Here is a 23,954-nt window from a genome sequence, read left to right on the forward strand (position 1 = left end):
GTATTAAGTTGACAGTACAAAATTAGATCTCCCTTTTGAAAGTTATTTTTGTTTATTTTCACGTAAAGGTTGAAATTTAAAAATTAAGGATTAAGATTTTACAACAGTTAATATTTTAAAAAGTGTAATATTCCTTTTAGTTAAATCTATTACATTTTGTTATTATAACTTTTTTAGTTACCAAAAGGACTTTTTGTACACCAGGTCGTTGGACCAAACTTTTAGAACGTTTTTTTTGGTTAATAAACAATAATATTAAAAACAAAGTTTTAAGTTAAGCACATTCCAATATTTTTTACAAGTAAATTTTTAATTTTAGGCTAGGGCTTTAATTCTGGGTTCAGTACTTTTAGCTGATTAAAGAAAATTTTGAAAAATATTTTAAAGGGTTTAGTTATACAATAAAAAAAGTTTTTTAACGCATTTATAGGTTTTTTATCAGTTTCTTATTAAAATGATAACTCTAAAAAAAATGTTTTTGTTTAATTTTAGTAAGTTATTTATAGAAAATTTGTTTTCTAAATACATACGTCAGTCTTTGTAAGCTATCAGGAACCATTCTAAAATAGTTTTTAAAAGATCTTATAATACACTTTAAGCTAGCGTGATAAAAATAACTACAAAAGGTACTGTAAGCTTAGTCAGCCTAAAATAAAGAGTTTATTTATTTTTTTGACTTTAGGAACATCAAAATGAATTTTTTTATGACTTTCTAGTAAGGTATTAAAAAAGATCACCTTAAAAAAAACTATTAACTAAAAATAAAGATAATAAATACATAAACACATTAAATTCATAAACGTTTCCTTTAATTAAATTGATCTTTTGCTTTCTTCATACTACTACTAGTACTTGTTAAATACTAATTAATCTACTTAAAATGTTTATAAAACTTTTTTTTGTTAACTAGTTAGATTCAAAGACTTAAATTGTATTTCGACTTAACTTTTTAATTAACATTATTGGTTAATAGTAAACAAAACAGAGAGCACATGCTATACGTTAACTTTAAGTATATAATTTTTATAATACCTTAACCGGATAACTGTAGGCCGGAAACTAATACTTTGTATACTTACAAATAATTACTGTTGAATAATGTGTCAAAGGTTTTAAGTAGCTTTTTATAAGAAATTATAAACTAATAAACTTTTATTAATAAAACACTGTACTCGTAGCTTTAAAAAATAATTCATAAAAAAAGTGTATATAAAATCACATCAAAGATTTATGATAAATTAATTAAACTCTTAAAAAGTGTTTTTACAAAAAAAAAGGTTATGCCTGAGTCCTTTTTTACTCTTCGTTAAAACCTGCGAGTTTCTAGTGTAAGCCTGAACATTTACTGTTATTCCTATTACAAATAAATGACTTACAGAATAATATTAGTCTTAACGTCCTCAACTTTGCAGATGACACAATGTTATACAAAACATTCACAAAAGACACATATCTAAATGACAGTAAGAATTTTAACATAGAACTAAAAAAGGTATCTGATTGGTTTATGGGAAACAAAGTTAAACTAAATCTTAATAAAACTAGAAGCATGTTTCTACATCAATCAAAAAAAAAATTTTTTGGAAAAATGTAGATCCGAGTGTAAAAATAGGTAAAACAGTTACAACAAACACAAGTAGCTATAAATATTTGGAAATAATTATAGACAAGATTTTAAAATGGTCAGAACACATAGAAACTATAAAAACAAAATTACAAAAAACTCTGGGTATATATTATAAAACAAGACACTTCTTAAATGAAAAAGCATTATATTTGATCTTTAATTCTTTGCTTATGATCATGTTAGATATGGCTTGTTGTGCTGGGGAAGAGCAAATAAAAAATTTATAAATGATATCAATGTTCTCATAAACAGAGCACTTAGATGCATACACTATAAAAAATGTGATGATAGTGTAAGAGAATTAAAAACACAGAAAAAAATATTAGAAGTTGAAAATCGGTATCTATATGAATTAGGTCTGTTTATGTTTAAGTTTAACAATAATTTTTTGCCAGATAACTTTAAAAATTACTATAAAAGTGTAAAAAATGTCCATAACTATCATACCAGGTCTTAAGAAACAATTTTTTTCCTACCTATATTCAACAGCAAAATAGGTCATAAACTTTTTTGTTTAAGTTTTACCTCAGGGTCAAATAATTAATAGCAAGCTAAAAATAGTAAAATAGCAAGAAAAAAAGTAAAAATCTTATGACAACCCAAAATTTTAAAATCGCCCCCTTTTCGCCCCCTTACTAGTTATCGCCCACCCTTTCGCCTCCTTACTAATTATCGCCCCCAGGGGGGCGATATCGCCCATTTTCGGAAGCCCTGATTTACATACTAAAACCTAAACGAAAAAGTCATTAAATTTTATGAATTCATTGAATATGCATACTATAAAGTTTTTTAAAGTAAAAAGGTTAGTTTTTTTATTTAAAACAAAAATCTGCTCATTTTGTTTGTGTCAGAACGCCCTTTAGATAAGTAATCATTTAATGTAAAACTTTTTAACTTCATATTTTAAACGTAATTTAGTTTTTGACTTATCTGCGTTAGCACCTTGTATGCTAAAACAAGTTATGGACAACTATTTGACTAAAGAAGTCTTGGACAAGACGTTAAGCGGTATCCGTGGTGTGCGACTAGATAACCGAAAGGTTTTTGTGCACCAGGCCCTAAGACCAAATACTTTGAGCATCTTTTTTTTGTCGTTCTTGAAACTATGATAATATTAACAACTAATTTACTTGTTTTAAAATTATTCATTACATATAAAATTTAAATTAGTTGACTAATTTTATTTTTTATTGCTGTAAATTGATAAAACTTACTCGTTTCTATAGATATAAAAAAATTAATTTATAAAAACTTTTCAAATACAAGTTACCATAGAAAAATTAATTATCAGGCCAAATGTTTTTATAAGTTATTATGTTTAAAATATTAAAACAATCACCATAAAAACTTATTGCAAATGTTTCTGTACTTGTTATGTAGTTTGTTTTCTTAAATTAAGAGTAAGTAAATTAGATGTTAAAAGTTTCTTGAGCATCATTACTAAGATGTTTTTTAGTCTTTAATTATGATTGAATAATTTCTTTTATAGTAACTTTTTCAAAGTATATAAAAGTAATTGTTTTGTTTTATTATTATCGTTCAGGTAGACAAAATATAGATGCTTAAATTTAACCTATATCATGTGATCTATGTTTTTTTTTAATGGCGTATAAAAAAGTAAGCCTATATACAGTTTAAGTACCTAATAATAACATAATTTAAGAAAATTTTATGTTGGCATACAAAACAAAAACTTGTAGAAGTATGAAGAAATAAACGAAGTAATTTAATTAAAGTAAACGCTTATGATTTTATTGTGTGTAATTTTTATTATCTTTATTTTATTGAATGGATTAGTTTTTTCTCGTTGCTCCTTTTTAAATACTTTTTGATAAAACCAAAGCAAAAAGAATGGTTTAATGCTACTAAAGGTAACATAAAAAACCTTAAAGAAAAAGCTTAATTCTAGATTGAATAAGCTATAGCTTAAGAAATGTTTTTATATTTTTTATACGCACTAGCTTTAGATGTATTTTGAGATCTTTTAAAAACTATTTTTGGATGGTTCCTGATAAGTTACAAAAGACTGACGTATTAATGAAGGTAAACACATAGTTTAGGATTAAATTGCACTACCAAAGGGCTTAGCGTTGATAGATATACTTAAAAATATCAGGTAATAGATTTCTGAGGTCTTTAATATTTTATTACGTAAAAAAACACTTACATATTGCTTCCTTCCAATTTGTAATAAACACTTATCAGAAATTATAAATTATTAGAACTTTTATCTTTTGATAAACCTGCTTATAGTTTTTTAAAAAACTTTTACACGTTTAAAAATCACGTTTTTTATTTATTTCTTAAATTAAATGATAGTATGTTACTTATATTTAGTATTTGAAAATATGCTATGACAAACATTTAATTTTGTTTTAGTTTATTGAAATTATTAATGTTGTACAGTTTTTTAACAATATACAATATTTAGAGTGTTTGTAATAAAAAAAAAACGGTTTGAGCTAGCAATAAAAATAAAGTGGCAGGTTAATGCAAAAAAAAAAACTAAAAAACACTTTCGTGTTGTTGTCAAACTTATTTGAAGAAACCATAAACTTCAAAGGCCAATAATAAAAGAAATAAAAAACATAGTTAAAAAATTTACTAGAACATGTTAAATAAACAACATAATGAGTTTTGGCGGGATAAAAACAACTGTATAAAACTCGTGCATATTAAAAGTTTACAAGAAGAGTTCTCATATGCTGCAATTGCCTCCAACTCTTACTTGCAATTTAGGTAGAAATAGTTTAGCGATAAAATTTTATTTTCAACTTCTCCCACCTAAATTGATATAGCGTTGTTAATAATTGTCTAATAAATTTATTTTATTTTTATTTTTAAGATAGTTTTTATGAAGCAAAACAAATTATATAGATTTTTTTGATACATTAGAAAGCTACTTAAAATCATAAAGTTTAGTAAACTATATATTAAACCCTTATTTAAAGTAAATATCATCAAATAGTTGTGCTTTCTTTATATTGAATCTTTATAAAGGGGTTTACCATCATATTGGAATCATTAGGAAAAACTATCAAAAATGTTGACAAATTTTATAAACAAATAACTTTGTATGTAAACACTGAAATTCAGAAAGTAGTTTTTTTTAATAAATCATACCTTGCAAATTGATTTTACTTTCTTATGATTTATACATTATAGCAATTGTAATAAATGCACTTTGAAAATTTTAACTTCAACAAAATTAAAAAAAAGTAAGTATCATAGTACTTCATACTTTTAACTTTTTTAAAGTTTAATTAGTCTAATTAAGCAATAAAAAATAACCTTAAGCCAAATTCATTTTCCTTTGTCTCCTTTTTCTAATAAGACATACTGTGACACATATAAGAGCGATAAGTAGAACTCCTCCGATGACTCCGACAACTATCAAGATCGTCCTCAATCGTGCTGTGTTATAAAAAATGTTTTAGTGTTTTGTTTTGTCTTTAGTGAAAAATTCAGACTAATTTACGATAAAATTTATTTAAAAGTATACCCGTTTTTAGTCGATCATTAAATATAAATTCTAGATATTCAAAAAACTCACAAAAATCTTCACACTGCGGACCATCATACATAAGTGTGCATCTAAAAATTTTTAGTAAATTTAAAAAGTGTTTAAGTACTTTAGTAGAAAAATTTCAAATTAAGTGCTTACTTAAAATATGCACTCAATAGTATTAAACATTTTAGCTCTCTGAAAACAGATTATTTATGTACTTTTTTATAGTATTAAGGCTACATCTAAGTATTTTTCATTTAAAACTCTTACGTTTTGTAAATGGAAAACCTGACCAAACATTTTTTTTTACTTTTAATCTTACACAGAAAAATTCCTTAGTACGAGAGAATTTATAAACTAAGGAAGCCACCAAAAATAAAGTTTTCATAAACTCACGTGCAAACAGGGTTTCCAGTTGTATTAGTAGGAGTGCAAGTTGCTCCATTCAGACAATAATCATTACTGCATTGGTCTGTAATTTTGTTTCATATTTAATAAAAATTGTCTTAAACTAAAAAAATCTTAAATGTTGTTAAAACTACCTATACAAGTTTCATTCTCTTGAACAGTTGTACCGGGCGGACATTGGCAGGTGTAACTACCAATCGTGTCGAAGCAGTTCTGGCCAGATAGACATGGATTATCTAAGCATTCATTTACGTTTACACACTCGCTTGTACCAAATAAGTCATATCCAGCGTTACACGAACATTCGAAACCTTTATTCGAAATATTTGATAAAGTATTAGTAGTACTTTGTTATAGTTATTTTTTTAGGTTATTTAAAAGTCTAAAACAAATTATACTTGATGACAAAAAGTAAAATTATTAGAACTAGAAACCAACATAATTAAAATTACTCATTTAAGCAAGACGACTATAACTAAACTAAAGGTATTCTTGAAAAGATAATACATAAGTAGCAGTTAACTAAAAAAAAAACGTTCTCAGAACATCACTAACAAATGATGTAGCTAAGATTATGAAGATGAACATTTTATACTTATTGATAAGAGTTGTCCTGAAATGCAGGATTTTTTTATTAGTAATAATGAAATACTTGAATCTGTAAATCATTTAAAAGATAAAATACTCAGAACAGCAGAAAATATACCTTCGTATTTTTTGAAACGAATTATCAGCTTTCTCATTTTCCCAATCTCGTTAATTTTTAATTGCTCTTTAGCAATATCTTTTATACCAAGGCAATGAAAAATATCTTATATTATACCAATATTCAAAAAAGGAAACAAAAATAATCCATTAAACTATAGACCAATTTCACTAACTAGTAGCTTTTGCAGATCTTTTGAACATATAATTTCATTAAAAAATACTTAATCATCTTTTCTTAAATAATCTTATTTCTCCGAAACAATTTGGTTTTCTTCCTAAACGAACTTCATGTATTCAATTATTGGATTGCCTTCATTCATGGTTAGTATCTTTTTTTACCAATAAATCTATCAATGTAATTTATACAGACATTTAGAAAGCGTTTGACTCTGTCTCTCATTTTAAGTTAATTAAAACTTTATCTCAATACAAAATTAATAGAAATCTAGTTGAATGGTTCAAAGAATTTCTTCAGGAAAGAACACAAAGAGTAGTTATCGGTAACACGTTTTCAGAATCCTTACCAATTTTTAGTGGAGTTCCGCAAGGAGGGGTTATAGGTCCACTGTTATTTATAATTTATATAAATGATATAGCCTTAGAGGTTGACTCTAATAGCAACATTAAGCTTTTTGCAGACGACACAAAAATATTTAGCCAATCTAACTTAGTTTTACAAAAATCTTTAGATAAAATCTACTATTGGTTAAAAGAAAGGAGATTAAACCTAAATCCCAGCAAATGTCATGTTTTGAATATTCGCAAAAGTACACCTATTCCAGCGTTTGATTTTAAAATAAACAATGCAATCTTACCTAAAACTGAGGTATTTAAAGACCTTGGAATTTTTATTTCAGATAATTTGAAATGGAACCATCATATTAACTTTATTTACCGTAATGCATCAATTTTATCTTTTCAAGTTCTAAAAAGCTTTATATCTACGGATTTGGTAATTCTCAAGAAACTGTACCTAGTTTACATCCGTCCTAAGATGGAATACAACACACCTTTATGGTCTCCATATTCTATAAAAGACATCAACCAACTAGAATCTATTCAAAAAAAATTTAAGAGATTAATCTTTAATCGGTGCAACATTTCATATACGTCTTACATAGACAGACTAACAAAGCTTAATATAAAAACTTTAGAGTACAGAAGACTTGAATTTGATCTAATTACTTTTTTTAAACTGATTAACAATGAAACTACTATTGATTCTCAAACTTTCTTTAAACCTTATGAAAATAATTACTCACTCAGAGGTAATAATAGAAAATATACATGCAAATATCATTTCAACTATGTTGGTTGGCACAAATCTTTTTTCTATCGTTCGGTAAAAATGTGGAACAAACTTCCAAATGAACTAGTATCGTGCAAAAATCTTAAACATTTTCGACCAAACTTAAAAAGATTTGATTTAAATAAAATATTTACCAGTAAAATTTATAAGTGATTAGTTTTGTTCATCTCTTTATCCATTGATTTGGTGTGTGGTATGTAGTTTATTGGTAGTTTAATCTGTAAGTTACACCTTTCACTTATAGATTTTAGGTACTTTTCAACTTTGATTTTTTGGAAGGGCTGTTGTTAATGTGCTTTGGGCTTTAGATTTTGAAATAATTGAATATTCAGTTGATTCCTAAGCTAGATTTGTGAACTGTTGCTGCCAAATTTTTGAAGTGATTTTTGACTGAATTTGCCGTCATAACGAGTGGCAAATAGTAGCTGAGATGAATGTTCTGCAAGATGAAGACAGCTTCTGAAGATTTGACAGAAATGCTTGTTACAGGAATTTGTTGCTTTGGAACGTATAATTGGAGATTGGTGACTTTGGAATTGTTGAATATTTGGTTGTGAAAGTTTTAATTTATTCAGTTTCTGCCTTGTATAAGTTTTATGTTTATGTTTATTTAATCACTGTAATTTGTTTTTTCTTTTTATGTTAGTGTCTTTCAGTTTAAGTGGCTTAGGTTTTAATGCCTAGGTCCTTCGTTGGACAATAAACTTAATAATAATAATAATTTAATAAATAAAAGGAATATTTAAAGACAAAAAGTTAATTATTACCCAATAACTTAAAAGTTAAAATTTTCAAAGTGAAAAATATAAAGCAAGTGTTTAAACCTCCGACAGTGTTGGTGCATATCTGATCGCATGGGGAAGGATCAGCTGCACATTCATCCACATCAGTACACTCACTTCCTGAATACCCATCATTACACGGGCAATCGTAAGTGGTGTCTGAAGTCGCATTGCAAACTGATTGATCGGGGCATGCTGCCGTCATACATGGTTCATCCACTAATATGAGTTAAAAGTCAGTTTCATAAATGTAACATGATTTCAAACATTTAAACTTTACATATTTTGGATAACTTTCTAAAGTTAAAACTAAATAAATACATATGTATACATAGTTTATTTTGAAAAACCTTTATTACTAAAGTTAAAGTAGAAATAAAAACTTAAATACTTACCAATAACTGTATCCCTGAAATATCCTGGTTCACCTTGAGTATCATTGAAGTTTCTTAAGAGTTCTTCTGCACCTACTGGTGAGCTTGGGTCTGACAGTGCTTGAATACTGTGAATGTTTAATAACAACTATTAGACATAAAATTTTGTGAGTTTTTGGTTTGTAAAAGTTTATATACGTGAACATAGTTTGTAGAAATGCACTGTATTTTTTGGCTTTGTAAAATGTTTTCAAATAATTCTTAATTAAAAAACAACAGTTTATATCTAATAGTTATTTATTTAAACCTTACCATATTTTACGTTATATACATTTATTCAAAATACGCTTAGTAAGTATAAATTTAGATACGCTGTCGGCGGCCTTCTACAAGTAATAGACCGAGTTAAGAGACTCGGTTATTTGCTTGGTTATTTGCGAACGTCATACTTTTGTAATTTGTATAACAAATTAAATTAAAAAAAAAAACAACCAATCAGTTTTAGCTTTTTAACAATGAGATTTTATACAATTCATTTACTCAAAAATTTTTTTGCTGTCATATTTACTAGTTTCAAACTTAAAAGAACTAACTAGGTGTTTTTTTTAAACAAACGTCTATTGCGAAACTAAATAATAAGTTGTGGACCTTACTTTTCCAACCCTTGCTTTGATCAAGTTATTATCATTTTAAAACAAAAGTTAAATGAGCCCGACTTGGTGCTATCTAAAAAGAATTGCTTTTATAAATATCCTTTTTTAGTATATCAAAATTTACCTATAAAAAGTATAAAACTAATCTTTAATATAGCAAAAACAACTTACTTAACAAGAACTGATCCTTGCTGGAAAGACACGATGACAAATGTAACTGGCAAACCTGCATACTTCATTGCAAGCTGGGCGAGAACTTGAGCTTTCAAGTTAATATACGCCTCTGATGAAGCATTAAGAAGGTCTTCATTGAACTCAATACCATCGTTCAGTGTTAACTGGAGGTCAAACGCGGCTGTTGTTACGAAAAAACTTAATAGTAAAAGTTTTTGTTTTCCTTAAAATAGACCATATTTTATAAACTTTTATAGCATTTGGTTTCCACTAGAACTAGTGGATTGATGTAGAACCTACGGCTAATTTAGATGCTAAATGAAATAAATTAAAAACTTAAATAGTTTTCCTTGAGTCAAAAATTTAAACAAAAAGTCGTTCTAAAACTCTCGATGATACAGTAATAAAAATAATATAGTTGACATTTTGTTAAAATAGTTTCAAAATATCTAGTTAGCTTTCCTATAAGTTTCGTTATAAGTTTAAATCAAACCCTAAAAACTTACAGCTACAAGTGAGCCCGTCACCAACAAGGCCGTCCTCACAGGTACAAGTGAACTCTTCCGTTGAAACGTCAGTGCACGCGGCTCTGCTGTCGCAAGGGCTCGAAGAACACAGTGGAATGAACTCGCATTCTTCTGTTGGGGGATTTCCGATGTAGCCTGGAGCGCATGCGCACTGTGCACTTTGGACCAACACTCCCAAGTTGGTACATTGCGCGTTTGCACCGCATGGGTTAGCTCCGCAAGGGTTCTCTGGTGGTACTAGTACAAAATTTAAGTATTAGTTAGTGGTGAAAAAAGTTAAGTTTTTAACTACAAAAAAAATTAAGTATTTTACTAACTGCTTTGCGGGTTTGTATAACAGATTCCTGAAGCTGATCCATCGAATAATGAAATTAAATCAGTAGTAAATTCAGATGTTGAAACCAGTGTAACTCTGTTAAAAAAAGAAAAAAATGGACGGTGTTTTTAGAAAAATGTTATATCTATTTTTTTGTTTAATATGAATGTATATTACAAGTCTAACGACTCCATAAACTTACACAGCAAACTCATTATCGCCGTCAAATCCTTCAAACGTCTGCACAGTTGCTGCTCCTCCAAAGTTTGCGTTTATCTCTGCAACTACAGACTCCTGTGTTGGATCAATCAAAGAACAACCGCTTGCAAGTGTCAAGTAAACCTTCTGCGTCGCTGTAATTTGTAATTTTAAAAAAACTACAGTAACGTATAATTGAAAAGTATACCAATTAAGATAAACCATTTATAACTTTGTTTTTACATGTTTATAATAAATGTAATAATAAAACTCTTAACTATAAATATTCTTAAAAAAAAAAACTAATGAAAATATTTATTAAAATTAATAAAACTAGCAAAAGTTAAATTTGTTAAAAATAATAAAAAGTTAAAACTATTTCAATGAAGTATTTTTGCATGATAAAAATAAGTTTTTAATTCTTATGGTGCAAATGTTAATAACTTCATATTGTTTTAAAAATTCAATTTGATCAAAAACTATCATAAGTTAAACAACGTACCGAAACAGCTGCTACCGTCACCAACAAAACCGCCTTTGCAGGCGCAAGTGAACGATCCCGGGCTGTTCTCACAGTTTGCGTTGACACTGCACAAGTCGGTACCACACTCGTCAATATCCACACATGACACCAGTGGGTTTCCTTGGTAACCACTTGGGCACGAACATACAAAGCTATTAAAACAAGTTACAACCATTTATTATTGTTGTAAAATATATTACTGCATTGTTTCTAAGGAAAGATCTAAAAAGTATTTAATGCAAATACAAACAATTAATATTCAGCTATAAAGTTTTGTTTCAATAAAAACCACAAATAGTTTAAAATAAAAACAAAACAGAAATTTAAAACCATAATAGAAATATTCTATGCTTTTGTACTCAGAAATTGAAATATATTAATGCGTATGTTAGTGTATTAAGAATATAATTTTTTAATTAAAGAAAGTTGCTGGTTAAAATACAAATTATTTTTTTCATATGACTTTATAAAAAATACCTTCCGTCAGTGTTGGCGCACTCGGCCGAGGTTCCGCATGGTGACGCATCGCATTCGTTGACGTCCGTACACTCGACACCGTTTCCTTGGTAACCAGTGTTGCAAGCGCAAGTGAATCCTCCAATTACGTTCGAGCACGCAGCGTTGCTATCGCAGTTGTTAAGAGTGGGCGAACTGCATTCGTCGACGTCAATACATGAAACTCCGTCACCGCTGTGTTTAGTACGTATATTGACAAATCATTCGGTAGTTAAATTATTTAAAGTTTTCTAAGCTGATTATTGTTTAGTAATTTGACTGAGACAACACTAAATCCGATATAGTAACAACTTCAACGTAAAACAAACCAACACAGAAAGTGGTTTACAATATAACTATTAGCTCAACAAAACTGTTGCTTCATATGTACCTGAAGCCCGCCTTGCATGTGCACGAGAATCCTGGAGCGAGGTCCTGGCAATCTGCGTTGTTGTCGCAGTTGTTCAGCGCCGGGTCCAGGCACTCGTCGATGTTCGTGCAGGTCAGCCCGTCGCCTTCGAAGCCGTCCAGGCAGGCGCACGTGTAGCTTCCCTCGGTGTCGGTGCAAGCGGCGTTGTTGTCGCAATCGTTGAGCGATGAGGAAGAACATTCGTCTACGCTCACGCAGACCTTTGATGGTAGTTAATAGTAAAAAAAATCTACTGAAAATTAGTAAGCAAATTTTTTTTTGTCAAAAAATATCTCTTTTTTAAGCTTTAGTATTTACATACTGTTTTAATTGAATTGGAAAATACTAACATTGTCGAGTTTATTATAGCCACTTATGCATCTGCACAAGAAACTGCCTTCGGTGTCAATGCAACCAGAATTTTCTCCGCACGGCGACGCTAGACACTCGTTTACGTTCAAGCAAGAAGTTCCTGTTTTGGTATTATATTTTTAAAAATGTAATTTAATAATCAATTTCAAATAGTATTTCATGGAAATTTCTTTCGATAAAAGGTTAAATTGAAAAGGCTATAATATAGCTCATAAACAATCTGTCAAGTGAAATACAAACCGAACTACCATTTACAAATCAATTTATTAGACATTTTCAATACAATAAAATAAACAGATGTTAAAAACGGTTTGGTTCTGTCACTTGACAGATTGTTTATGAGCTATATTATAGCCTTTTTGATTTGATATTTAAAACTGTACAACTGTCTGAAATAGTAGTGAATTGGCTTTTGTTCTGACCCCGGATACGGCTTACTTGATTTCCTAACTAAAGGTTAAATTGAGTAATTTATATGTCATGCTATTTGCTTTAAATTCTGCTTTACAAAACAAAAAAAACTTTTTTCACAAAACTTAAGTTTCACGATTAAAATATTGATCAACTGAAAGAACGAAAGCAAACTTGAAAGTTTTAGTTTAACAACAAAACAACAAACCATCATAAACAAATCCGGCTGTACAAGTACATTCAAATCCAACCAACAAGTCAGTACAAGCAGCTGTGGTCGGACATGGCGTTGTGAGACATTGGTTCAGGTCTGTTAAATTTATTAGTTATCAGTTTTTGGTTATAATACGTGCATAATAGCTTAGTTTCTGAACTATTTCTGGTTTGTTTTGAAAATTCAGAGGTTTTTATTGTATTTTGATCAATCATTTTTTAAAACTGAAAATTTTGATACATTGTCATATACGGTTTAGAATAGTACTTTTCTAAACGTGTAGATGATGAATGGTGATATCATTATAGTTAAAGTGTGAAGTGTTTAAACTATAAAAAAACTAAATAAAAGTTGTAAAGCTTGTACTTTTCAAAAAAATATTTTGATAAGACAATTTTTCTAAACTACCTATTAAAGGTTTTTTTTGTTCAAGTATTTACATACTAGTTTTACATTAATAGCTTAATAACGATAATAATTCCTTGTGCTTACTGGCAGTAGGTGATCCAACAAACAATTCTCTGTTAAAGTCAGAACTGTTCTTGAATTCATTGACAAACAGCTCTGAACTTGCAATAACACGATCAGAAAACACTTGATGCCTATTTGTTTTTGTTTAATTTTTAACTTTGCTTAATTACGTAGTAAAACTTATAAGATATCATGATATTTGTATAAAAAAACATATTACTTTAGTTAGAAATCAAACACAACCTCTTTATAACCAAAATTAAAAAATAGGTTTAATTTTATAAAAAAATTACTTATATAATTTTAAATTAGTTCGTATAATATCTAACTTTGTATCTTACATATAAAAATTACTATCGACTATTGTTTGGTTTATTCAGACAGGTTTTTGATTAATTTTGAAAATAATTTTCATAAGTAAACTTTGTTTCTTTAGCAAAAGCATCTATCAAAAAACGACATTCAAAAAAACTAGTATTCACCATGCAACTGTGTTATCGCCATCTTGCCAAAACTCTACGATTTGTACGTTAGAGAAACCATTGGCAGCAGAGTAAGCGTTGGAAAGCTCTTCTACTACCTGAGATTGCAAGGCAGCATATTCAGGCGAGCTTGTATTTCTGTATGCAGAAATGTAGCTTCCAATCTCCGAAGCACTGACAGTAACCTCAAGTGTGAAGCTCTTTACCGGACCTTTAATTTTTTTTAATTTAATTGCTTATTGTGCAATGTTTTAAATATCAAAACGTTTGATTATTTCTAAATTAAATGAAAAGTTATTTTCATCTTTTAATAAAAAGTTTTGTTAAAATTTTACGATGACTTATATAACAAAAATTTATAATAAATGCATATAATCTTTTTATATCTACACTTTGAAGAAGGTTGTAAGTAATAGATGATAAAATAATATTATTATAATATCATTATAGTTGTGTAACCTGTTTCTACGACAAGTTCAGTCGGCTCGCTTACTCTTCCATCAGCGTTAACAGCTTGGGTCGAAAATGTGTAAACAGTGTTTAACCTGAATAGTAGTAGTCAGTTTATTTATAAAAACTAGAAAAAAATTGTGCATAGATAATTCTTTTATTATTGTTTGAGTTGTAACTAGTTTTCTTATGTAATTTACAAAAAAAAATACAAGGTGATACTTGCCATACTAGTGCGGTAATAAACAAAAAATAAACAAACCACTGTATGTAAACTTTATAACCCAACTAACCTAGCATTAGTGAAAATTATAGTGCTGGTTGTTTCCAAAGTTTGCGAGAAATCAACAACTCCCCCTTCAACTCCTTCGACGGTAATTGGGAGGGCTCCCATTGGCAGGACAACTGCGATTGTGATTCCGCTGTCAACGGAAGATGACATCAGAGTCAGTTGCACAGGGTCCGTTACTGTTGTAATTTAGAAAAGGGGTTATAAGCATCATAAAACTGTTTTTAAGCTAAGTTGATAAAAATAACTGATGAAAATAGATTAAAGCTTGACTTAGTTTTTTATTTTTTATAATTAAGAAATATAAGTTAACTGAAAAATGAACTTAATATAATAAAAAAAAACAACTTATTAATAGCTTTTACTAAGATAAGAATAAAAAAGATAAGTTATACAAAGAAAGTAAAAAAGTACTTATTATTGTAAGTAAAAGCTTCACCTAATACATTTTTAATTATGAGCAGAAACACTATTAAAAGTTTGTTACTTTGTCGGATAATGTATTTAATTAAAAAAACAACCCATGGTTTATACTACTAATGCAAAAAACCATAATAAGCTTAATAAATAAACTATACTAACCAGTGTGAACGGTTTCTGCCAAACCAAATTCGCTGGCTCCGGCATTGTAAATAGCCTTAGCTGAAACAACGTATTCTGTACCCGAAGATAGGCTCGACAGTACAACACTGGCGTCTTCTTGCGCCAATTCATCTCCGTTCACATTTACTACATAAGACACAGCACCAGAGACCTCACTGATTGTTACCGATATTTCGTTTGTGCTAACAGAAGTCACAGAAACAGATGGTCCTCCGACAATTACTATTTGAATGAAATTTAATTATTACTTAAACGTCATTTACGTTGTAGTTTTAGGTAAGTTTTAATTTCTGACAACCATAAAAAAAATTAAAACTTAATTTTACTTATACAGTATACAGAAATCGTTTTAATATAAAACTTTTAAAGTATGTTTAAAATAATTTAAATAACTAACACACAATAATTTCTAACTAAAAAGATAAAACTTGAAAAATACTAATTGAAATTAAAAAAAAAAAACTAAATCTTGCAAAAAGTATAAAAGATAACCTGTGTAGACACTAGTTGAAGTTCTACCGCTGTCTCCAGCTTCGTTACTTGCAGAAACTTTAAAAGTGTACAGAGTGCTTGGCTCGAGACCCTCGGCTCTGAACTCGTTAGTGTCTGCATCAACTCTTACTTCAATTGCTTCTGCGCCAGAGGACTCGTCAGTGCCTGCATCAACTACGGAGGCGCTGTACCTTACAGAGTATTCGGATGCACCTTTGACTGATGCCCACTGAATGCCGACCGAGCTGGCAGTTTGCAAAGAAACACTGACAAATGAAGGTGCCGAAGGAACTGTGTATAAATATAAAACTAAGGTTATTTATCAAAGTTTATGGATATTTTTATAATAAAGTAAGACATGCATGTTCAAGCCATGTATGAGTTTACTTGCAAATAGTTACTTTTAAAGTTTTGTCAATTTTAACATTTAGATGATATAAAAAATACTAAAAAAAATACAACTCCAGCTTACCGGTCGTCAAATTAGCAAGTCCGGCCACTGACGGTATGCCGACCACCGTCGAAACAACTTCGACTTGGTACGCGGTTCCTGGTTGGAGAGAAGTGACTCGAACGCTGTTGCCGTCCACGAAAGGCACGACGCCGTTCGCAACAACCACGTCCTCTTCTGCCGTCACGTCGTTCACCTCGTAAATGTTGAGATCGATGTTAGGCAGCGAGTCCCACGACAAAAAGAAGGAGGTCGAAGTTATCTCAGTGACGGAAACAACAGGCGGCGTTGGTCCTAAACGTGCAATAAAAGTTTAAGTTGTTGTGTGGTAGTGAAAAAATAGTTTTTGATGTATCTAATATCTAAGTAGGTTAAGTAGCTTTAGGCCTTAACGAACAAAATTTTAGCAGTATTTAGCTTAAATAAGTATTCGCTGGTTTAATCAAATAAGAATAAAACTTTTTTTTGCAATTTAAGTCACAAAAAAAAAACAAACTCGTTCTGATTTCGATCTGCCCGCTTTCGAAACTGTTTCCTGAAAGACCAACAGCAGTCACGCTGAACAAGTACGCGATGCCTGGTCTGAGTGACGTCACAGTGGTTTCCAGGGATGTGGTGCTCACATCTCTTGATACTGAATCATTTAGTGATCTGTAAATTTTATAAATCAGTTGTAAGCCATTTTAATAAACAAAAACATCATGTTGATACAAGAAATGCCATTGAAACTGTTTATTTAAAAAAGTTTTTAAATAGCCCATCAAACAATTTATCAGCTACCTTTTTATTCCTTTTAACTAAAAAAACAATCATACATGTTTTTTTTTTATTTTACGAAAAAAATGAAAAACTTTAAACAAACTAACTCTTCAACATGCACAATATAAAATGTTGCACCGGCTGCAGCTTCAAATGTGATAGTAACGCTGTCCGTAGTAATTGAAACTCTAGTTGGAGTACTTGAATTTGCAGGTTCTAAAAACAATAAAATCACATCAAAAATATTTTACGCCTTCTTAAATTGATTAGGCTCTATGTAAAACTATGATTCATATGCTTACGCAGAAATATAAGAAGCGATTAGCTTTTTATTAAACCAGGTAATATTTTGTCAACTTACGAGTTATAGCGTTAATACAGTTCTCTTCTGTGAACTGCCTGACACCAACAGATACATCAGAAACTGTTTTTCCAACTACACATAACTGGTATGAAACACCGGCTCGAATGCCATCTTCAAAGTCGAAAGTGTTGATCACGTTGCTAAAAAATTGTTTTTTAAACTTATAGATTATTTAACAAAAAATGTTTGATTATATGATTAACTATGTTTAAACAATTATGTTTTAAAAATGTACCATAATAATTATACTATAACTTCACTTTTAGCATAATGATTTAGTTTTAAACATTTAACCGACTTCGGTGTTTTACAATATGTTATAATTTAACTTTGTAAAAAAACATAAATATACAAAATTAACATCTAACTTTCTTTTTACTGTAGCAATAACTGTATCTGACTGTTTGATAGTTACATCGTACTCATTTACACCTTTTGGTCTGTTTTTAATTAAAGTAATAGAAGTCTGTGTCACAGAAACAGCATCCTCAGCAAATTGAACAGGCAACGGTCCTGTATTAATAGACAGGTGTTTTTAAAGATTTAAAATAAATAGTATAACTTTTTTTTTCAGAATTAAATAGTCTTTAATATTAAACTATTGATATAAAGGGTTGCATTGAACAAAAAATAAAATTGAATAAGTATGTATACTAGTTTTTATAAAAATTTTATGCTGCATTACATTTTAATGAAAAATTAACAAATAAATAAGTCAAAATAATGTCTAAAACCTATAAGAAAACTAACTAGTTATTTGATTTATAGTTTCTGATGGAATAGTACCCTGAATTTCACCAATAAAAGGCACTACGACTAAGTTGTAAACAGTTCCAGATTCTAAGTCGCTTGCTGTGAACCCAACTTCCTCAACAACATCTTGGAAAACTTCACTGGTGCTATTTCTAAGTTGCACGGTGTAATTTGTGGCGTACTTAACTGGTTGCCAGTTAAAGGAAATCGCATTCAAATCAACATCGATTGCTGTTACTCCTTCCGGCTGAGCAGGGCCTAAAACAAAATTAGTTTAATTTAAGTAGTCTTTGCTCAGAACCTCACTTTTCATTTAATAGCAGTAAAGTAGTGTTTTTTACCGATCGTTTTTAAATAACTTTAGTATTTGAATCAAAAATGTTTGAATTTAGAAAAATTTAAGAAGATATCAACGCAACTTTTAATAAATAAAAGTTATAAACATTTTTTTAACTCTATACAAAGCTGTCGGTGTGTTAAGTATTGATTGATATTTAGATTACTTTAAAATAAATGTTTATACATTTTATAAGGTAAAACTGTGAATACCTGAAACTTGGGTTATGCTCTCACTGTAATTTCCAATTCCAGCAGAATAGACTGCCCTAACTGACAATTGGTAAGAAGTTGATGGTTGCACATCAAATTGACAGTTAAGCGAGTCTGATTCACACAAAAGCACGTCACCGGTTTCGCTGGTAGCACTAGCAATGTAAGATGTAGCACCGTCTACTGGGCTCCAAGTGATGTTTATCGAAGTTGAAGTTACACCAGTCACTTCTAAGCCTTGTGGGACTGCGAGTGCTAAAAGTTTTATGAAAAACGTTATTAGTTGTATAAACTTTTTTAAACACTTTGATTAGTTGATATTTGTTAGATATTTTTTTTTCATGACTGTATAAAAAAATTTTAAACTTTTTTTCTTTAAGTTGCTTAATTTTTTTCAATTATAAGGTTTAGTTTAGGTTTAATTTAAAAATAGACTAACGTACTTGTTTATAAAAAGAAACTTGAGAATTATCGAAATAGCGTTTAAATTATAAAAAAATATCGTTTTGTTTATAAATAAAGCATCATTTATAAAGATTTTTTTCTCCTTTTATCGACCATGATACGCTTCAGTATCTCGTAACAATTTAAATTATTTAATCAAGCCTATCATTAACACAACGTTTCCATTGTGCATGATGTTTAAAATTGAGTTGAAACTGTTTGAAAAATTTAAATAGATCATTATTTTTAGTTCCTTATTTGAAACACGGTTTTGATTGTTAAAAAAGGGAACCTAATAAATCATACATACAACAATTAATGACGTAGTAAGACAGTATAGTCTTTTGTTGCTATGTTTTACAAATTTGAAACTAACTGGTAGTAAACTGGGTGTCAACGTTGCCAGAGGTCAACGAACTGCTGTCAAACAACTTAATAGCGTTCACAACTGCTCTGTATTCTGTACCGCTTTGCAGATTTATGAACGTGTAACTGGTGTCGTTGAGCACAACTTCATTCAAAAGTTCTTCCCCTCCGAACAAGGAAACACCGTATGAGGTTGCTCCGTAGGGACTTTCAAACGACAGTATGGTGAAGAAGTCAGATGAAACCGTTCTCAAATTCGTCGGATTATCAGGAACTGCATTTAAAAAAATATATATTATAGCTTTAATCTAGTGTATATTAGTTATTTATAAATAAAGCTAAGTAAATAAACTTGTTTCATAAAAGTAAATACTAGTTTCAACATTATACGAAACAAACTTTAATAAGATTAAAATTTGAGTTCTTTAATAAATGTTATTCAACTTTAAAACTTCGTTTGCTTAGATGTAAAGTTTGTGTTAGTTTAAAAAAATTAATACTTAAGTAGTACTGATTAAAATTGTTCAAATATCAGCTTAGAGAATAAATCAAAGGCTGTTCAAAGATACTAATTACGATTAAAATTCCAAAATCTTTTTATTATTATTTTATAATTAAAAATTGAAAACCTGTAATGTTATTGAAAGTCGCGATAGTTAAGTAATTTTTGATACTTTATCTTTACACTTAACAGTAAATATATAAATAACGAAAATGATTCAATTTTTTGTAAAAACTAGAAATCAAAAATGAAACTAGTTTATTAAAAAATACTCTTTCAACTGACGGTACTCATGTGTTAAGCATCTCAAATAATGCTTGCTAAGCTTAATTAGAAAAACATTTTGTTGACATATTTTTTGTATTTTAAAGTTTTATTGAATTAGTTTGTGATAGTTTGAAGTTTTAAACATTGTTAATACTAGTCTTATAAAACTTACAAATTAATTATAGGACCTTGAAAATAGTTACACACTTATACTGTGCCAAGTATTATTAATAGTAAAGTAACCCATGGAAATAAGCAATACTTGAGGAAAAGTTAAGATTTTTTAATCAAAGTCGCAAGGACTAACCAGTTGAAAAGGTGTTTGCTTCTCCGAAGTTACTCGAGGCACCTGAGCTGTAAACACCTCTTACTTGTACACTATGGTTTGTTCCTCCAATTAAACCAACAACAGAACATTTCAACTCTGATGACAGGGAAGCTTCGCATTCGGCTAAAATAATATTATTTAATTATTACACGTTTTATTAGCAAACAAAAACTTAAACTTTTACTTAAAAAAAATATATATCTTTTTTTTTTTAAAGTTAATTTAAGCTTATATTCATACTTTTGTATGTAAATATAATGTCAATAGCTGAAAGTTACATAAAAAGTGAGGAAAAGTAAGAGTACTTATTTTACTTGTTAAAGGCTGTTGTATTGAACCTTAAATGTAACGCATGATTGGGAATCAGGGCGTAGAACACATTTGAAAAATTTTAAATGTACAGCTAATCTTGCATGTAAGTATTTCGTAATTTTTTACATATATGAAAACCGGAAAATATTTGTTCAACTACTTGGTATTATATAATTTCAATGTTTTGTTTATTTTGTGCATATTAATAACCTAGTATTACGTTACATCCTATAAACTAGAACTCATGCTTTATCAAGCGCTTTAAGTTTAAATATTTTACATAAGCTAATTCAAAAGTAGTTACAGTAAAACAGCAACATAATCGAGCGACGTTTCAGTATATTTACCTTCAGAAACGCGTGACTCTTCGCTTGATGATGCCCTTATGACGTAATGATGAACTCCCTCGTGAGGGTTCACCACACGCAGGTCAAAGCTGGAGTTGGTGGCAGCTTCCAACACCGCTGTTGCTTCAAACGGTTCTTGAACTGTATTTAATTGTTTGCTATTAGTTAACTTGGAAAGCTAATAATTTTTACTACTTTTTTACTGTAAACAATATACAAATTCCCGTTGCTTAATTAGTTTGACTATCTAGTTTTAGTTAAAGGCTTAGTTTGTTTAGTTCTCGCTTAAAAAATGTTTCATCTGTATAGTATTTTTGATTTGAATAAAGCTTTTCTTCAACTAATTGTATTTTAAAATAGACTCAGAAGTATATAAAATAAAATATAAACCAACTTGTATATGTAATAAACGATTGTTCCAATCCAGAACCAAAATCGTTTTCGGCAATTATAACTATGGAGTACCTTGAACCACTTTCCAACCCTTCTATTGTAATGTTTTCAAACGAAGTATAATTTTCCTGAAGACAAATATTAATATTATGCACGAGTTAACATAGTTTATCTTTAAACGTTATACCGTAGCAAGAGAATGTTTATGTAACTTAACATTGGTCAGACAAGAAAGAAAACTATACGGATATATATTTTTTATAATTAAGGATATTCAAGTAAAATGTTTTGATATCTTAGTTTTAATTAAAGCTGATATGTTTCTGCGCTTACAACTTTTTTACTACTTTGCTTTATCAGTTGAAACTTAAATAAGTTTATTAAAAACTTAAAACAAAAAATACTTTAGAAAACTAAGTAAAACGTTTGTCGAAGTAGCGTTTATTGTAATGTTTGTTCTGTATATATTTTTGGTTTACCAATGACCGAGAGTTCTTTTTATACACCTGCTCCTTTGACCTTCCTTATTAGCGTTAATTTCTTTTTATTTAGAAAAACACTTGAATTTATCTGCTTATTATTACTGGATTGTTTATAACTATGCATAAAAATTTAATGCATTATTAAAAGTACGTTATATTTTTTTTACTATTTTTGAGTATTTATCCTTATAATTCATTGAAAAAATAAGTATTTTTAACATAAAACAAATGACCGTTTACTTTAATTATTAATTTAAAGTAACGAATTAACAATAGTATATATATTTATTTGAAGTTTATCAGAAGGCATTAATATCCAAATGAGCATGAAAATATTTCCTTTATATAAAGCTTGTGTTGTTTTATTTTTGGCTCATTTTAACGTTAAAAAGTCACAAAAGCGCATTGGCAATTGTTGTTCATTGACATAAAACGTGATTTGATACATCGCTAAACTGTTTGAATAAAACTTATTATCTTATAAACTAGTATATTTCCTAGCTTTATAAGTTAACGATAAACGTATTATAGAAGCAATTTATAACAAGTTAAAATTCGTCTAACTTTTGTCATTATAGTTTAAGAAATAAAATATATTTATAGACAGTTTTATAAACTGTTGTTGATATCTACACTGCTATACAAAACAAAAGCTTTGATTTTAGCAATTTTAATTTATTAAGACAGGTTTTAAGTATCATATAAATGAATAGCTTCAGCTGTATATTTCGCTTACAATTAATTTAACAATTTTATGAAATATTTTTTTTTATAAAACCAGGTGTTATTTGCACCTGCTTACCTGAGAAACTCCGTTGGAAATATTCAACTTGTAATTAGTAGCTCCAAACACTGGGCTCCAAACGAAGCTTAAAGACGTGCTTGTTTGATTTGCAAGTGTGAAGTTTTGTACTCTTGCCGGCACTGATATGTTTAATATTTTAAAGCACTTAACTTATGCAAGTGTATACAATTTATTTTGAACAATTATTTATGTTTTACTAAAGAAAATAGTTATTTTGAGAAAATAAATTTCTAATGAAGCACAACGTATTTGTATAGTTTAAAGAAAAACTGATTTAGTTAGTGTAAAATATTTTTATCATACGCACACGTTGTGAAATTAAATACTCCCGGGTTCGATATTGGGCCGTCTTGGTCAAAAGTAGCTACAGTCAGTGTGTAAGAAGTACCGCTTTCTAACAAAGAGAAACTTATCGAGTTGGTCCTGCTAAAAACGGCACTTTCGGCAACCCTTCTTCCTGTGGATGCTTCCATCAGACGCAAATCGTATCCGCTGTTTTAAAAAACAAAATATTTTATTGAAATATTACATCTATAAACAAATAAAGTGTATAAATGGTAAGTTACAACATTTTTGTTTAATCGTCATAAATTTTTCAAACATTGATAAAAATTTTTGATTCAAAAATTAAAAATAAAAATAAAACATATGCACGAGTTTATAAAATATTTAGAACCAAAAATAAAGCTAAAGTTTAAATTTTCGAGCTAAAACTAAAAAATTAATAACATTTGAAGCATAAACATTTACTTTCATATGGGAAATAAAGTTGATATTTTGTTTATATTTTTGTTTTCTTTTTTCTAAACTGTAGTTTAAAACAGAACGAAATAGATAAAGATACTTTAAAGTATTAGATAAAAAATATGCATTTACTTTATCAAAAAATCAAAAAAAAAAAAATTACAATAGAAGAGTTGCTGAACGTGGTGTTTCCCATTGTATTGTGATATCATTAGTAGTAATATTGGTTACACTGAATGAACTTGGATTTACTGCTCCTGTTGTAATAAACGTTGATACGTGACCATTTTATT

At 29.0% G+C, this 23,954-nt stretch overlaps 1 protein-coding gene across 4 annotated transcripts in view; it reads right to left on the bottom strand.

Moving 5' to 3' along the window:
* Positions 1-4,000: 4,000 nt before the first annotated feature.
* LOC145842201 (uncharacterized) overlaps positions 4,001-23,954 on the bottom strand; it is a 65,780-nt gene continuing 45,826 nt past the window's right edge. For all 4 annotated transcript variants that reach the window (XM_082949611.1, XM_082949610.1, XM_082949609.1 and 1 more), the window contains 36 exons: positions 23,825-23,918; positions 23,225-23,409; positions 22,915-23,036; positions 21,632-21,758; positions 21,238-21,378; positions 20,558-20,701; positions 19,492-19,755; positions 18,672-18,926; positions 18,120-18,380; positions 17,738-17,882; positions 17,367-17,509; positions 17,113-17,221; positions 16,743-16,897; positions 16,268-16,540; positions 15,796-16,086; positions 15,283-15,525; positions 14,705-14,879; positions 14,421-14,506; positions 13,962-14,172; positions 13,501-13,610; positions 13,003-13,104; positions 12,362-12,483; positions 11,994-12,232; positions 11,585-11,797; positions 11,087-11,259; positions 10,589-10,739; positions 10,388-10,482; positions 10,050-10,307; positions 9,541-9,724; positions 8,738-8,844; positions 8,385-8,561; positions 5,678-5,854; positions 5,532-5,607; positions 5,181-5,221; positions 4,919-5,041; positions 4,001-4,411 (listed from right to left, as the gene is read on the bottom strand). In XM_082949611.1, coding sequence (XP_082805737.1) covers positions 4,920-5,041; positions 5,181-5,221; positions 5,532-5,607; positions 5,678-5,854; positions 8,385-8,561; positions 8,738-8,844; positions 9,541-9,724; positions 10,050-10,307; positions 10,388-10,482; positions 10,589-10,739; positions 11,087-11,259; positions 11,585-11,797; positions 11,994-12,232; positions 12,362-12,483; positions 13,003-13,104; positions 13,501-13,610; positions 13,962-14,172; positions 14,421-14,506; positions 14,705-14,879; positions 15,283-15,525; positions 15,796-16,086; positions 16,268-16,540; positions 16,743-16,897; positions 17,113-17,221; positions 17,367-17,509; positions 17,738-17,882; positions 18,120-18,380; positions 18,672-18,926; positions 19,492-19,755; positions 20,558-20,701; positions 21,238-21,378; positions 21,632-21,758; positions 22,915-23,036; positions 23,225-23,409; positions 23,825-23,918 — 5,771 coding nt within the window. In that variant the 3' untranslated portion in view covers positions 4,001-4,411; position 4,919. The remainder of the gene's footprint in view (positions 4,412-4,918; positions 5,042-5,180; positions 5,222-5,531; positions 5,608-5,677; positions 5,855-8,384; positions 8,562-8,737; positions 8,845-9,540; positions 9,725-10,049; positions 10,308-10,387; positions 10,483-10,588; positions 10,740-11,086; positions 11,260-11,584; positions 11,798-11,993; positions 12,233-12,361; positions 12,484-13,002; positions 13,105-13,500; positions 13,611-13,961; positions 14,173-14,420; positions 14,507-14,704; positions 14,880-15,282; positions 15,526-15,795; positions 16,087-16,267; positions 16,541-16,742; positions 16,898-17,112; positions 17,222-17,366; positions 17,510-17,737; positions 17,883-18,119; positions 18,381-18,671; positions 18,927-19,491; positions 19,756-20,557; positions 20,702-21,237; positions 21,379-21,631; positions 21,759-22,914; positions 23,037-23,224; positions 23,410-23,824; positions 23,919-23,954) is intronic.

The sequence above is a fragment of the Thalia democratica genome, chromosome 8 (assembly GCF_965202585.1).
Source record: "Thalia democratica chromosome 8, ktThaDemo2.hap1.1, whole genome shotgun sequence".
NCBI classification, from domain to species: Eukaryota; Metazoa; Chordata; class Thaliacea; order Salpida; family Salpidae; genus Thalia; species Thalia democratica.